The sequence below is a fragment of the Ruditapes philippinarum genome, unplaced genomic scaffold, assembly GCF_026571515.1.
Source record: "Ruditapes philippinarum isolate M1 unplaced genomic scaffold, ASM2657151v2 ctg842_1_1_1_1, whole genome shotgun sequence".
NCBI lineage: Eukaryota > Metazoa > Mollusca > Bivalvia > Venerida > Veneridae > Ruditapes > Ruditapes philippinarum.
Genome location: NW_026866721.1, coordinates 415,906 through 432,401, shown reverse-complemented (window position 1 = coordinate 432,401; position 16,496 = coordinate 415,906). Strand labels below are relative to the sequence as shown.

The 16,496-nt window shown below is 29.5% G+C and overlaps 1 protein-coding gene across 1 annotated transcript in view; it reads left to right on the top strand.

The window, feature by feature from the left end:
- The window catches only part of LOC132733481 (uncharacterized), an 81,301-nt gene extending 68,598 nt beyond the window's left edge, over positions 1 to 12,703 (top strand). Inside the window, exons 15-21 of the mRNA XM_060720131.1 lie at positions 727 to 814; positions 1,086 to 1,335; positions 2,350 to 2,543; positions 2,909 to 3,081; positions 4,431 to 4,454; positions 8,415 to 8,459; positions 9,730 to 12,703. Coding sequence (XP_060576114.1) covers positions 727 to 814; positions 1,086 to 1,335; positions 2,350 to 2,543; positions 2,909 to 3,081; positions 4,431 to 4,454; positions 8,415 to 8,459; positions 9,730 to 9,854 — 899 coding nt within the window. The 3' untranslated portion in view covers positions 9,855 to 12,703. The remainder of the gene's footprint in view (positions 1 to 726; positions 815 to 1,085; positions 1,336 to 2,349; positions 2,544 to 2,908; positions 3,082 to 4,430; positions 4,455 to 8,414; positions 8,460 to 9,729) is intronic.
- The last annotated feature ends 3,793 nt before the right edge of the window (positions 12,704 to 16,496 follow it).

Genomic DNA, 16,496 nt, shown 5'->3' with positions numbered 1-16,496 from the left:
CAGTGTTACTAAAAAAATCTTGCTTGTTATATATAAGATTCCTTTTCTTTGATATAGTACCTAACATTTGAATTGTATCTTTTAACTTAATCTTAGGGATTGTTTTTGTTTTAATGTGTTTTTACTGCTCTCAGACAATTATTGAATGTCAGTGTGCATATATAATTGCACTAGATCCTTACACTGATAGACAATTTCTATTGTTATATTTTCTTACTTAAATGATATCATTAGGTATGTTATACATTTTAAAGGCACATTATGCCTCAGAAATTAGTAAAGTTTTTTTTATCTTTTGAAAAGGCAAATATGAGTTTTATTATGTTTACAAAATGATTTAAGAATATTTTATATGCTTATGACCTGAAGAAAGTTGCTCTGAATGTGATGTTACTTGTGCTCAGTTTTCTGGGTTTTTTTCTGTTGTTTTTTTGTGCCTGAAATAGATATCTTAATAATTTATGTAAATGAATATGGTAAACTTTAAATCATATTTCAAATTATTTGTTTGATATTATATACCATCTTTAGGTTTAAAATTCTAATTTGTCAAAAACTTGGATCTAAGAAAGCTATAGGAAGCCTTGTGGTTCTACTCTGGTGTAGAGGGGCACCTGAGTTTATTTCCAACTCAAATTACTGAAAAGATTGCTATACATCTTGAACAATTAAGTTTTCATTTAAAATGAAAATTAAACTTATCATTTATATAATATAATTTTGTAGAGAAAGCAAAGCAGAGTGGAAATGGTGCAGATGAGAGTGGACTGTATGAAATGTTACAGGAATATATGGTGGAAAATGAAGCTCTCAGGTATATATAAACTTTTTATGTTTCAGTCAGTTTAATCTGACTGTACACTGAGATTTTGCCGTTCGTTTTGAAATTAATCTACTTTAAATTGAAAATGGATTGGTCAATATTCAAAGCAAAATCAGGTTTGCCGTTTGCTTTGAAATTAATCAGTGAGTACTTTAAATTGAAAATGGATTGGTCTATACTCAAAGCAGAATCAGTTCATTATAAAAATTTAGCACGGTATGGGTCATGTGACACTGGTTATTAATTTGTTTGTCTACTTAAGAACGGAGAATGCCGAGATGCAAGTAAATCGTGACAAGGTTCGTCAAGACCAACAACTGTTGTATAGAGACAATGAGAAGTTGATGAAACGGGTAGATGAACTTGAGAGAAGGTTAAATCAGGCGACAACGTCATGGCAGTCTATGCCGAGACAAGACTCGCATCGGTCACGAGATCACTCCCCTCGAAACTCACCGCAATACAGGGGCGGGGGAAGTGGCGGGAAAGTTATGCAGGCAAAATTTGTTCGGGTTTTTAAAAATTTGGGGAATTTTTGTAAAAAAATTTAAATCGGGGTTTAAACCCTGTAAATTTAAAAATTTCGTTTTTTTCAGTAAAGGGTTTTTTAAAAAATTTGTGGGAATACAAAATGATAGAATTTGCAATTAGAAGACAAAAATATTTCGTTTCAACTTTTATTTTTGTTTGATTTCACTCATCAAACCACAAATTTATTAATTATTTTACCAAAAATTTCTCCAGCATAATAATTAATGATAAGTTATAAACTGTTACTAAATCTTTGTCAAATTTTCTTGAATCAATTTATATATATTCTTTTGATAAAAAAAACCCTTGATATTTTAAAAACTGTTAAAATATATTAACAAAAAAGTGTGTATTGAATAATGTTTATTTAATATATTACATTTTAGTATTTAATTTATTATAATAACATTGTCCAAAATGTTTTACCTACGAATAATTACCAAAACTAACAGCTTGACCAGTGTTATTAACTGCATGTACATGTATATATTTTTTAATCTGAGGCGATTGTTGCCTTTATATAGAAAGGTTATTTAGAAAAAACTTCAAAGTATTGATAAATCATTCTTGTTTCTTATATTAAATATTACTGTGTGTCCAGATAAACTACTAATATTTATATATATTTACTATTTAATTTCAAGTAGTTTGAGAATTTTACAAAAGTTAGCTCCCCTATCTAAATTGGCAGCTGTTTTTGGGGGTCCATTTTTCTATATAATTTATAATAAACAAAGTATGAAAATGAAAAGATGATCGCATTAGTTAGAAAAGCATCTGTGAAATTGGTTCTGGACTGTAGAAATAAAGTTGTAGTCAACTTTGTTTGTTTGGTTTTATATATAGAATCTTAATAAAAGTTGGTTTTGTTACGTAGCTTAGTCTTAACATATTTGTAGATATTTATAGAGGTGATATGGTTTGGATTTTGCATGTTGTATTAATTAACTTGTACAATTTGTATTCTAACAATTGTGTGTGTTTGCCACTAACAGCCCCCTAACGACCTTCAGCTGCGGGACATCCCAGCTCTACGTGATCCAATCTATCCTGGTTCTCCTCCTCAGGGGTACCACAGTCCCACCAGTAACGGCAGGGCGAAGCCCGGACAGGGGCAACAGCCACCACCACCCAGAGGTCAGCCGCTCAAACCTCCACATAGACTCGCAGACCCAATACCACAACAAAGGTAAACAATTATGATATATTTTCATCAACTTTTCCAAATTGAAAAAAAGTTAGGATTTTAAGCATACTGTGTATCAATTCTTTAATCACATAAGGTTAAAGCAGGTTTATGGTCAACACTACAAGAAAAACTTTTATCATATTTTGTATTTTAGGCCACTAAATGAACTTGAATTTGGATTTTTTAGGCCACTATCATATCTTGCAATTTAAGGCAACCAAATCAACTTAAATTTTGTATTTTTTAGGCCATTATCATATTTTGTATATTAAGGCCACTAAATGAACTTAAATTTGGAATTTTTAGGCCACTATCATATTTTGTAATTTAAGGCCACCAAATGAACATATATTTTGTATTTTTAGGCCACCATATGAACAGAATGGACCTCCATATATGAACGGCACACAAGGAGGTCATCCCGCAGGTCACGGCTATCCAGCGGGTCACCCGGCCCTACAACCTGGTCCCGGGCACCATCCTGGTACCGGCAATCAATACCGACAACCACATGTAGGCAGTCCAAATAGGCCAAATGGTAGGTTTTAAACTTTATGCATATTTAAGTTTTCTTCCTTTATTAACCAAGTAATACAGTATATGATAAAATTCCACAGAGAATGATTTTAAGTGTTAACCATTAGTCATTTTCAGTTAATTGTAAAATATGTGATTATTGTGTTGTTAGTGGTAATGATATTTTATTCATGCTTTTGTGTTAGTGATGATTAGCGTACATCCAGATAATTACATGATTATTAGTGACGCCAGTTTTTTTCAATTGATTATTTACTCTTAAAAACATTACTAACATTTTACATCAGTAATAATTCATTAAGCCAAACATGTTGTTTCATTATTATATTTCAAGAGAGTCATATTTTCTTTCATGTTAACTAACACCAATATTATTTGAAATTTATGAAGAGACACTAAATTTACATAAAATCAATTCTTATAGGAGATATACTAGCTTAATTAAACTTTTTTTTTAACTTTTGATAACAATCGATAAAGATACTGCAGTTTTTAATGTAACACCTATGTACCTTTTTTAAGTCTCCCTTTTTTAAACATTTTTATCTTACCAAATGCTGCAATAACAAAGTAGAATTACGAAGCCAAGATGACTGGTACCCTAACAATAGATCGACTAGTTATTACGTAATAGAAACCAAACGTAGACGTCAAAATAACAAGAGCAAGGGACCGAAACGGGGTCTCTCGCTAGATGATCTTAGGGCAATTACTGATTTTACCATATAGGAAGGTGTGTTAATGTATGAATGGTGTGCATTAATTTATTTTGCTGACTCGGCATATTTGAGTAGTTGATAGTGAGGTTTATTATTTTAAGATCTTGCCTCTTTTTCAATGCCTGTAGGACAAATTATAGATACATATGCCTCGAGATATCTATTGTCATGAATAGGTTCTTTAGTTATATGTTAAGTTATACTCAGTTAATATTTAATCTCCTCAAAAAATGTGATTACACTAATTTTAAGTTTAGCGTTGGTAGAATTATTGCCCCTGATTCGTGTGCATTACTTTATTTTTCTGAGTCAGCAGTTTTTAGTGTTGATATGGACTTGTAATTTTAAGTTTGTCTCAATTTTCTGACACCCAGTATTTCAAAGAATTATTCCAATCAAGAAAGTTTATTCAAATTTTCCATTCAATATAATATTACAGTGTGGTCACCAAGGAAATGTGATTTCATCTAGTGGCAACAGAGTTATGGCCCCTGAATTTTTGTGAAAAATTGTTTTGGAGAATGAAATTGTCTTGAAACAAATTCTGTATAGTTTTGTTATCATAGGAACATTATTTATAAAGATTTCTAAATGCAGTTTTTAGTTTCTCCACCTTTTGTTTCTATTTTAGGAATCTCACTGTATCATAGCTATGGTAAATAGAGTTCTGAGTTTAAAAATTTCAGTTTTAAATTCTATTTTAGTTTGTTTTCTTGAATTTTTCAATTTTATTATTGAGATTTTTTTGTGTGTGTTTGTTACAGTTTTGATTATTTAATTGTACATCCTTCATAATGAATTCTTTTACTCTTCAATTTGCTTAAAATTTATTTTTTTGAAAAAATAGAGTCTTGATGGCCAGAGTAATTGTGCAAAGAATTGCAAATCGTGAACTAAAACTTTTTACTGGCATATTGTAACAATAGCTCTACCAATGTGATAAAACAGGTTAGACTAAAAAAATTGTTATGGGCTTAAATTAAAAAAAGTTGGATTTGAAAAAAAAAAATTAAGAGCTTAGATCTTATGCTATGCAATGTTTGAACTCCAACTTAAAAATCTTTAATTGCAAATTAATTTCTTTATTTATTTTTGATTGAAATTTGCTGAAATTATTTCTTATGTTATGTATTATAATATCTACCAGTATAATTTACAGAAAATGGTCACTTTTAAACCAGTTGTTTAGTTAATATGTGTTTATTGTATCATTTAGCAGAAAAACCTTTAAGATGGAGATAGAAATTATAAAAGTAAAGGGAGGTAATGAGAATAAAATTTGCACAGTCCTGTAAAAACATTTTTTTACCCCTGTTTACTTTGCACTTTTTTCTCATATATTTTTTTTTCATCTATGTAGTAATTTTTTCTAGCATTTATATGTGTATAAGTCATACAAATTACTGAATCTGGAAAACATGTTTTCAGATCAAAAATCTCCCAAAGCCTGGTATTTGACTTTTTTGCATGATTTGTGATATAAAGTGCACTTATTTAATATTATATAAAGATGTTGTTTAGATTGTATTTCCAGTCACTTAAAACACTTTTAGGCAAAAATAAAATGGCTTCCTACCAGCTTGTATGGTGCAGGGTGATATTTAAACATCAGTTTGCTGATGGCAAAAGATACAGCAATATAACCAGTGCGGACCATAATCAGCTGGCACATCAGTGTTGTCAGATCATGGTCTGCACTGTTTGCTGTTCAGTATACATGTTTAAAAATTTTCATGACAAATGATGAATGGTCTAGTCCTGGTACAAATTGAAAGACGAGTCCATTTAAGATTTAGTGTGATAAGGTAAATCAGAACATCTCCAAATATATGCTGGTCTTTTTTTTTTCAGGGGGGGGGGGGGGAGTTTAACTTTGATAATATTATAGAGTAACAGTATTGTCAAAAGGACAAGTGAAATGATTTTTTAACCTAGCCCAAGGTGTTTACTGACAGCAAAAGTTACTTGGAAAAAATTTTGTTTGATCATCTGCAGGTGTGCTGCTTTATTAAGCTACAAGAGGGCGCTTTAGATAGAATCACTTTTCTTTTGTAATCAAATCCAAAATAGTGAGGGACTGGTGATTTGAAAGTGGCTTTTATAATTGCTCAATTGCAGAGTTACCCACTTCTTTATTATTTGATAGGCAATCACTAAGCTTCAGAGTATATCTATTCTTTTCTTCATAATATTCTTGTATGTATGGTTTTAGTGCATGTATATTTTTCAAAGTTACTATTTTCTTCAAGTTGTCAGGCGCATGAGGATGTTGTAAGAATAGATAGCAGCACCCAACATGCAAGTCAATTTTTTTTTAAACTGGTGATTTTTGGCTCATTCACAGATTTATATTACTTTTAATTTCACTTTATTTTGTCCATGTTTTATTTCATTAGTTTGAAACAGTTGATGAGGTCAACGATTACATTGAGCTTAAAAGATAAAAGTGTGTTCAAGCTATTATTAAAGTCAAGTAAAGAAATGAATTAAAAGATACTGTAATAATGAGCTTAAAGATAGAATTGAACTCAAAGATAAGAATAAGCTCAAAGATAATATTGAGCTCAAAGATAATATTGAACTCAAAGATAATAATGAGCTCAAAGATAATATTGAACTCAAAGATGACAATGAGCTCAAAGATAATAATCTCTCAATGTTTGGTACAGAATCAGTTTTGTGTTTAGGTCATTTCAGCTTTTATCTTGTCTGAACAACTTAAATGTTTTTAATTGGGGAGAAATCATTTGAAATTAAAATTTTGACAAAATATAGCACACAATCAACAATCTTGTTCTTTTTGTCAAAAATCACATTCACTGTAGGTCAAAGGTCAAGCTTATGACCTTGACCTATTAGACTTATTATTATAATAAGCACACCATAAATTACATGTTGCAGTATTTTTCATCACATTTAGCAATTACTGTAACATAATTTTCAATATTTTTCAATATATTTATGCTCTTGAAAATGAAAAATAGAATGTATCTAGTATGCTGCAAAGAACTTGATAAATATTGAGCTTCATTTGGTGAAAAATAATTTTTAAGTGAATATTCACATTTTCAAAAACATTTATTTTACTATGGTAAGGACTATAGTTTATACAGTCATGTATATAGATATTAGACTACAGTTAATGATCTGGATATTTGTAAATAATGTATTTATATCAACAGATAAACATTAGATACAAATGATTTTCAATATGACTTTGTTTGTTGACATTTTGATATGGTATACCATTTGATATCAGTCACAGTGGTAAATCATTTTATATTAATGGCTTACCATTTGATATCATTGGTTTATCAACATTTTCAAATTTGACATTAATGGCTTACCATTTGATATCATTGGTTTATCAATATTTTCAAATTTGATATTAGTGGCTTACCATTTGATATCATTGGTTTATCAATATTTCCAAATTTGATATTAGTGGCTTACCATTTGATATCATTGGTTTATCAATATTTTTAAATTTGATATTAGTGGCTTACCATTTGATATCATTGGTTTATCAATATTTTCAAATTTGATATTAGTGGCTTACCATTTGATATCATTGGTTTATCAATATTTTCAAATTTGATATTAGTGGCTTACCATTTGATATCATTGGTTTATCAATATTTTCAAATTTGATATTAGTGGTTTACCATTTGATATCATTGGTTTATCAACATTTTCAAATTTGATACTAGTGGCTTACCATTTGATATCATTGGTTTATCAATATTTTCAAATTTGATATTAGTGGCTTCCCATTTGATATTATTGATTTATCAATACATTCCACTTTGATATTAGTGCTTCAACATGTGATAGCAATAGCTTCTAATTTGATATCAGTTGCTTACCATTTGATATCATTGATCATTTAAAATCACTAGTTCACAATTTGTTATCACTGGTTTACCAATTCATATAGCCTGCTTATTGTATGATATCAGTGGATAACTAATTGACATCTTTGGTTTACCATTTGATGTAATTGGTCCACCATTTGATACCAATTGATTTACCAATTAAATTCTAGTTTATGATACTCTACATTTTCTCTGGTGACAAGGTGTGTGGTGGTAGTTATTTATCTGTGACAGTTTGATATACCTATGTTTTCTCACAAAAGGCAAATATATCAAGGCAATATACCTTCAGACAAACCTTTGTGTATAGACCACCTGTAATAAAAGACCAGGACTAGAAGAGCTACAGTAAAACCTCTGCTCTGAAAGAATGATCAAATGATAAAATCTTTTCCAATTTTCTTCATTGTTATGCCTTACTATTTTAAGTGCAAAAATAGAAATTTTGCATTGACAGGGCATTTAAGTGGGACACCTTGAAGGTAAAATACACAGCTCATTCAGACCCTTTTTATCACCAGATTACAAAGGATTGTTAAAAATTCTGATAGAAATAGAAACCTGTCACAGATGTCCTTTACTATGTCCTATAGGAGCATGCAGAGATTTTACTGTAACTTAAAATTAGTTGTGCTGTTGTAAAGCAGGTGGTCTGTTTCTACAGGTTTGACTGTAGTGTCCATAGTTAAATGATTGCTGTGGAAAGTTGGGAACTAATTTATATATTGTATATGTTTCAGATTTACGTATGGATAGTCGTAAATCGTCAACATCATCCAGTTCAGGTGGGTGTCTTATTAAATATATTTACCCAGGACCCATAGAGCAAGAAATTCAATAGACAGAGGGGGCAATGGGGAAGGGAAATTTTTGGACAGGGAAGGGGGTTTTTAGGATTTATTGAAAAAAAAGATGGGCGATATAAATTTATGATAAAGATTTACTAGTATTACAATTTTAAGATTATTCCACTGGAATAAATAGAATTCAGTAATGTGTCATTTCCTATAAAATGGATTTGTAAGAATTAAACCCAAATATTTGTCTTTAGGGATCCACATGTTCAAAATTTTGTTTCATATATGAAATTTACATGGTTTTTAATGAACATTATGATATTTTCATTATAAAAGGGAAAAAGGCAGCTTTTTTATATAGTACAGTTTATGTAAATATGTATTATGCAATCTAACTAAACATGTTCTTGAAATGGGCAGGGAAGAGGGATTTGTATTCCTGCAAAAAATTTCTTTATTTTTTTTGTAATGTTATAAACATATATATCCTTGCTCAATGGGTCATGAAAGTAAATTATGCACTAACCACTTACACATTATCATCTTTACTTTTCACTGCTTACATAGCAAAAATAAGAATACTAGACAAAAGAAACAATCACATTATTATAATTATTATTATTAGAAAGTTCAGAATTTAAAATTGAAATTTACTACCATTGACTTATTAACAATTTTTTTTACTATATAAAATACTGTATGATTTTACTTTTTACTCAGTGAAACTAACTCAGAAGCTTTATTTACAAAATCAGGGCAGACTTTTGTGCAGTGAATGAAAAATTCAATCATGTAAATTTAATTAACATTCTATTTCACAATTTTTATTTTTTTTTAACATTTATGGCTTAACCACTCTTTAAAACCCAACTAATTACTTTTTGGCTTGTGTAAAAAAAAAGGAAAAAAAGTTTGTGCAATAGCCAGTTACTAACCATTAATCCTATAATGCTTCTGTGTACAAAGTTACATGTTAATATATGTGTTCTATTGCTTTAAGTTGTTTTAAAATATCAAAAGGTGAAAAAAGATCTCTCTTTACTGTTTTCTCAGCATGCACTGAGCACTTGATTTGAATATTTCTAACTGATCATTTGATCATTTCTCATTAACTTCTAGGTGACACTATACCAGATCCTCATAACAAGCTCTTCATCAAAAGTTCCAGCCAGATGTCACCTTGCTTTTAGTATAGTAATCTGTACATGATTATTTAACAGAGTTAAAATTGATGGGTTTTTTCATTTTATGATTTCAGATGCAATACGAGATATGAATGAAAAGTTAAAACAAGAACTTGCCCAGTTAGACGGTCAAATTCATCATCACCATGCTTATAATCAACATAAAAATGCTTACGGCTCACAGGGATCAATGAGATGATGATTTAATTGATTAATTAGTTAATTGATTGATTCATCAACAGTGATATTGTTTAATTGATTGATCAATAGACATTTTTACGCTGGAATTATAGACATTCATCCACAGTGGTCTTGATTAATTGATTGATCAATACATATATCTTCCACACTGGCCATGATTGATTGATTGATTAATTAATAGACAATCATAACCAGTGATTGACTGGCATTGGTTGATTAATTATTGAACATTTATCACCAGTGATCCTAATTGTTATTTAATTGATTGATTAATGGATTAATTGATTAATATTAATTACTAGAGATCACCAGGACAGTCATCATGTATATAATGGCATTATTCATACTGTATCATAGAAACATTTTATGAAATGAATCAATCTTTGTTGATTGATTGATTTGTCATTGCTTTCTTGAATTGGAGGCTTATCAAATACTTTTGATGAACTGGAGATGAGAAGACATGGAACAGAGTGAATCAATTTGGGATGTTTATACAAGATTATTTTTATATAACACATAAACAATGGAGAAAAGATAATAGGAAACAATGATGATAGGGAGAAGAAGAAACTGCATGGATTGCACATGCTTGCTTTAGTTATATGTTATTTATTTTTAATGTCAGATTTGCATTTTGTCAAGTTTCAACAGGAAGATAAACTATAAAATTGTGTATAAATTTATTGTTATAAATCACTTCTTATCTGTTTTGCCATAGACATCAAAGAGATAAAGTATAAGGTAAAATGTTGACATTGATTAGTATATTGTATTTAAAATGAAATGTCAACATTTTATAATATGATGACATTATAACAATGTGTTGTCATTCATGATATATTGACATTGTAACATGTTGACATTATAATATATATTGACATAAAATTGGATGTTAACATAGTATGATATCTTGACAATTAATGATATTTAAAGATTCTGTATTGATTATGTTAACATTGTATAATATGTTAACATGGCATGCTATGTTGACATTGTGTGATAATTATATTTTCATCCTGTATGTTGACATTAACATGTTATGTTGACATTGGTTAGTTATGTTTGAATAACATATGTTGACATATGAAATGTTGACACTGTCTGATATTCTATCATTCTTAAGAGGTTGACATTAACATGTTATGTTGACATTGGTTAGTTATGTTTGAATAACATATGTTGACATATGAAATGTTGACACTGTCTGATATTCTATCATTCTTAAGAGGTTGACATTAACATGTTATGTTGACATTGGTTAGTTATGTTTGAATAACACGTGTTGACATGACATGAAATGTTGACATTGTCTGTTATTCAATCATTCTAGAGGTTGACATTAACATGTTATGTCAACATTTTATGATTACGGTGAGAAAAATATGACACATTGCATGATAAGTTAACATTTCAGTAATGTGTAAACACTGTAAGATATGTTGACATTATTTGATATTGATAGGATAAAGTTAATGTAATAATGTCAACATGAAAACATCATATTGTGATATATATATATACCGTCCTTATAAAGCAGTCTGTGATAAGATTTCTGTTGTTTATTATATAAATATCATTTACATATTATTTGTTAAATTGTTAAAAAAAGAAAAGAAAACTGAGTAGCTTTTATATGTAAGCACATAATTCACTCTGTCTTTAATAAATAGTTATACTTTAAATATACTTTTTCTTTTATTCATTAAATTTAAAGGAGTCGAGAATGGTTAAATATTATGTTCACATAGACACAATGCTTATTTATAGGAACAGAACATTAAGTTTGAAATGTGAAACAAGACATTTATTCATTTGTTTGTATTTATACATACTGTCAAATCTTTACATTTGAGCATCAGTTAATAGTGAAGATAAATCTTGGACATTTTGAGTGCTGTAACTTTAAAAAGAAAATTAATCAATTAAGTTATTAATTACGTAATTAATTAAGTAATAATTAAACATGTCAGTGCTACTTTTTTGTGATTTTCCCCCATTTTTTACATAAAAGCATTGTGAAAGTGTTCCCTGGAATATTTTTGGAAGACAGTACATTTTAAGAGTTTTGCCTTATTTTGTTTCAAGAAGTCCGTCCTCAATATAGTCAATTTTCCGTCCATTTTCTGCCTTTTTATTAGTCATTTATGTATTTATTAATTTGTAAGGTTACATGTATATAATAATATGATAACAAATATAACCTTGTCTCATTGGTATTATAGCAAAGCATAGCTTTGAAAAATTTTATGAGCTGTACAAAACAAAAAATTAAATTTTCTGTTACCAGATCCGTTTTAACATGTCAAAATAGTAATTCAACAACTACCGTAAAATGTGTCTTTTTTTAACTTTCAGAAGTGCAATACTTGATTGTTTTAATGATGATGTCCTTAGCAAATTGTTTGAAACAACTTTTTTATTATTTTAAACTTAAAATCTACTGAAAATTCTGTAACCAGTCTCTAAAAATTCAAAATCTACTGAACCAGTCTAAAGTTTATGGATGGTTTCCATCATCAAGTTGTTATAACCTAGGGTACCAGCTGCCAATATTTTAAAGCCTATAAAATAATTTATCATTCGATTTTTACCTGGAATGATTCCTTTTTCAGTGGAAAAAAGAATGCCGTCTGCTGCTGTCTCAATATTTTCAAGATTTTTGCTCAAAACTTAGAAATAAAATTGGGCGAATGAAAATTGTATTCTGTTTTTATTTATAAAATTTGTTATCAATGAAATATTTGTTTCATTTTCATGTATGTATCATTTATATTATCTATTTTAAAAAAAAGTTGTTCATGAGTTAATATTGCCACAGAAATAAAGAATTATATAAGAAATAAACATTTATTGTTGTTGTTCTTTTGTTTTCGGGTCCAAAATATTTTGTTTCAGGTCTCAGATTTATCAATTTTGATTAATGCTTTAATATTCTACCTATAAATGCTAAACAGCTACAGGTCTTAGCATAAACTTTTGAGCTTGGTTAGTCTTTTTGGCTATGGGGAGATACTTTTGAATGTCACCTGCCCCGATCTGAAACAATGAAGTGTCTTACTGGGTATACAGCCTGACATACATGTAAGATGTTATGCCCGGGTCTATGTATCTCTTAGCTCCAGCAGGTGAGGCGGTGTTAACACCTGAGGTGAGCTTAAATTGTCTCTCCTGTTTCAGCGCCATATGGCCTAAATTGTGTCGATGCACTGTAAAACAAAACAAAAAAATAACCAATCCCATTTTATTTAACTAATTTCATTATAAAACTTTTCTCACATATTAATATTCTTTGTTCTACTGGTAGTAAATATGCAATAATGGCATTGATAATGTTAATATCACCAATGTGACCATAGATTTTAAAGTAAGTGTAGGAAACAACAGTTCTATATAATAAATATCTCCTCTTAGACAGTGAAGCGGATTCTACAGTAAGCGCTGTCCTAGGACAGTGCTCTCAACTTTTAGCTTGAAAGTAAAGGGGCATAACTGCAGAAAGGTAAATTATAGTACCCATCATGTTAGATAATCACAGAGAACAAATGAGTGAAATTTCAAGCCATTCCTTTCATTTGTTTTGGAGATACCAACTTGCACACAAAAAGTTTAATGCAAATGGAGATACCAACTTTCATGCAAAAACTTGACTACCAGATGCAGACACAGGGTCCAGTACAACAGCTCGCCCTATTCTTTGAATAGTTGAGCTTAAAATTTTGGTAGAAAAAAATATCAATTCTTAGCCTCAGTGATATTTGACTTGATCCTGATCAACATCAAACCCCACTCAGGTTAGATGTCACTGTAAGTCCTACATGATAAATGAAATGGCTATGAACAACAGTATGCCAGTGTAACAGAAGGGGAAAAGGATAATGTTAAAGGAACAATTAAAATAAAGGAATGAAAAAATACATAACCAGAAATTCATTTCTGTAAGCATTTATTTTACCATATCTTGAACAAAATTTCCATAAGTATATATATATTATATATTTAATTTATAATTCATAACAACTTTCAAAATAAATAATTAAACTACAAACAACATTTATTCTTCCATTTATAAAGTACCTGATATATATTATCAAAGCATCTTTAACAAATCATTCTTTTCTAAAAGGCACTTAAAAGTCCAGCAAGTTTTCTGTAATTAGACAGCAATTTAGATAATAGCCCTTTTAACATAGGATAAAAAAAAAATTGGCTAAAATGTATCGGATATGATGGCTTAATTTCAGTACATGTACATTCAAACCTGAAAAAGACGAACAACTTTAGGTTTTTGAAAAACTATGGGCTTTTAAAAAACTTCAGGCTTTTGAAAACCTGTTTCTTATACAGGTGCCTGTCTTACTCATTTTGATGAATCGTATTTTCCATTATTCTGTTTGCAGTTACTCTTGAAAATGAGAAAGTTCTATCGCTCCAGAATTCACTTGTTTTGCAACACTTTGTAAATTTTCCGAATTTAATACCTATAAAAAATTTTTTTCAAAGATATTTGTATACATGGAGAGTAAAAACCTTAGCAAAAATTATTGAATCAGGTGTCCTGTATCCCTTTTGAAATTGCAAGCAAAAAAAAAATCTTCTTTATTCCAAATACATACATGAATAAATAACATAGAACATTGCATAACTTCTTTGAGAAACTTGGTAAAATTGTACATTTTTGAAAATTTCATCTAATTTATGAACCAATACATTTTACATAAACATTTTTTCTTGATAATCATTTCTCATTAAAATCATCATTCAAATAAATAAATAAGTTAAAGTAAAATCATAAAACAAAACAACAAAAAATCACAGAAATTCATCATCACAGTAAGACAGTTATTCACAAATATAATACAAAGATGCCTTTCCAAATTAACACTATGCATATGACAAAATAAAGAAAGTTATGATATATAATTATATAAATACATGTACAATGTCAAACCATGACAGTACTGTTTGGGGACCTTGAGTTCAAAGACAATAGATCAAATAATCTATTATATTGTTAATGAATTGTATTCTACAATTAAGACCAATATTAAAATAATTAAGTTTTTTATCCTGCATTGTGTAACTCTAATTAAGTAAGACCCACAAATGTATATTAAAATATTAAAATAACCATATTAATTATTATTATACATTGGTCAAAACTGGAAACCTGAAAGAACACCTCAAATGGCAAAATTAAAAATGCAAGCATTGGATCTAAGTATCAGAACTTATCCTTGTTCTTTTATTAAGAAATTTTTTTCTACAAAATTCTTAGAAATCAGCGATCTCATAAAAATCATATCATCACTGCCGCACCACTACTTTTCGCTAGGTCGTGGTGATGAGTAACAGAGCAAAAACAATGATCTGATTTTAATGACATTGAGAAAACACCATTTTCCATATCTGAGGTATAAACAAAATAGAGGATATTGAATGAGTGTAAGTTCAATACTGTATTTATTGCACAAGTTGAATAAAATTATATTATGCGAGCCTCTGGTGAGCATAATATTATTTTATTCAACGAGTGCAATAAATTCAGTATTAAACTTACACGAATTTAATATTCTATTTACCACATACCTAAAATAAAGACCGTTTCAAGTGAAATAAGAGTCATTTTTCATTGACACGCCTATAGTATAACGCTAACATTTAACGCGTCTTTACACAATGTATAACGCTCATGACGTCACGTCAAAATATATGCACGGCCGTGCAATACCATATTTACGGAGTCGCAAAATCGGCACGGGTGTGTGATAAAAGCTAATGTGTCATCAGTACAGAACATTAGGACAGCCTGCATTTCCATAAAGTATGATCAACTCTTTTACGGGTGAATGTTTTAGTTTAAATAATTTAAAAAATTTTTTAAAAATAAATTAACATATAAATCCTAAATTTAAAGAAGGGTCAAATGTAACCTTTAAAAGTTTGGGTCTTTGAGCCCCCAAGTCTGTTCATGAAAATAAAAATAAATTTTTTTGAAAATTTTTTCTTTAAGGCAAAAAATGAAAAAAATATACAGTTTCAAATGTAAATAAGGCACTAAAGGTTTCGCATTCACTTCATTACATATTCTAAATCTTTGGTGAATGTTTGCATATACATATATATCAACAAAAATCTTTTACATTTTCTCAGACACCTTTGCAAGAAGTCTTACAGTAAAAGTGTATAGTTATAAAAAAAAGTTTGGTTCTTTGTAACAGTTTTCCAAATTACGGGTAATTTCCCCTCATTCTGTTAGATTTAGTGTACAGTTTTCCAAATTTCGGGTATTTTTCCCTCATTCTGTTAGATTTAGTGTAACGAGAAAGCCATGTTTATTATGTACATCTAAAGATGGAAGAACACAAAGGAAATGTTAACATATATATATCTGTGCTATTGTAGCATGTATGAAATACAAGGAAATCACTTTAAATAACATGTCAATATACAGGTATTTTTTTAATATCTTACCAAATATATGGGAACAAAATTTGAGCCGCGTCACGACAAAGCCAACATAACACGTTTGCGACCAGCATAGATCCAGACCAGACTGCACAGATGCGTATATCCCCGCAGTCTGGTCTAGATCTATTTTGGTCGCAAAGGCATTACATTGCTTTTGTCCTGAAGTGGC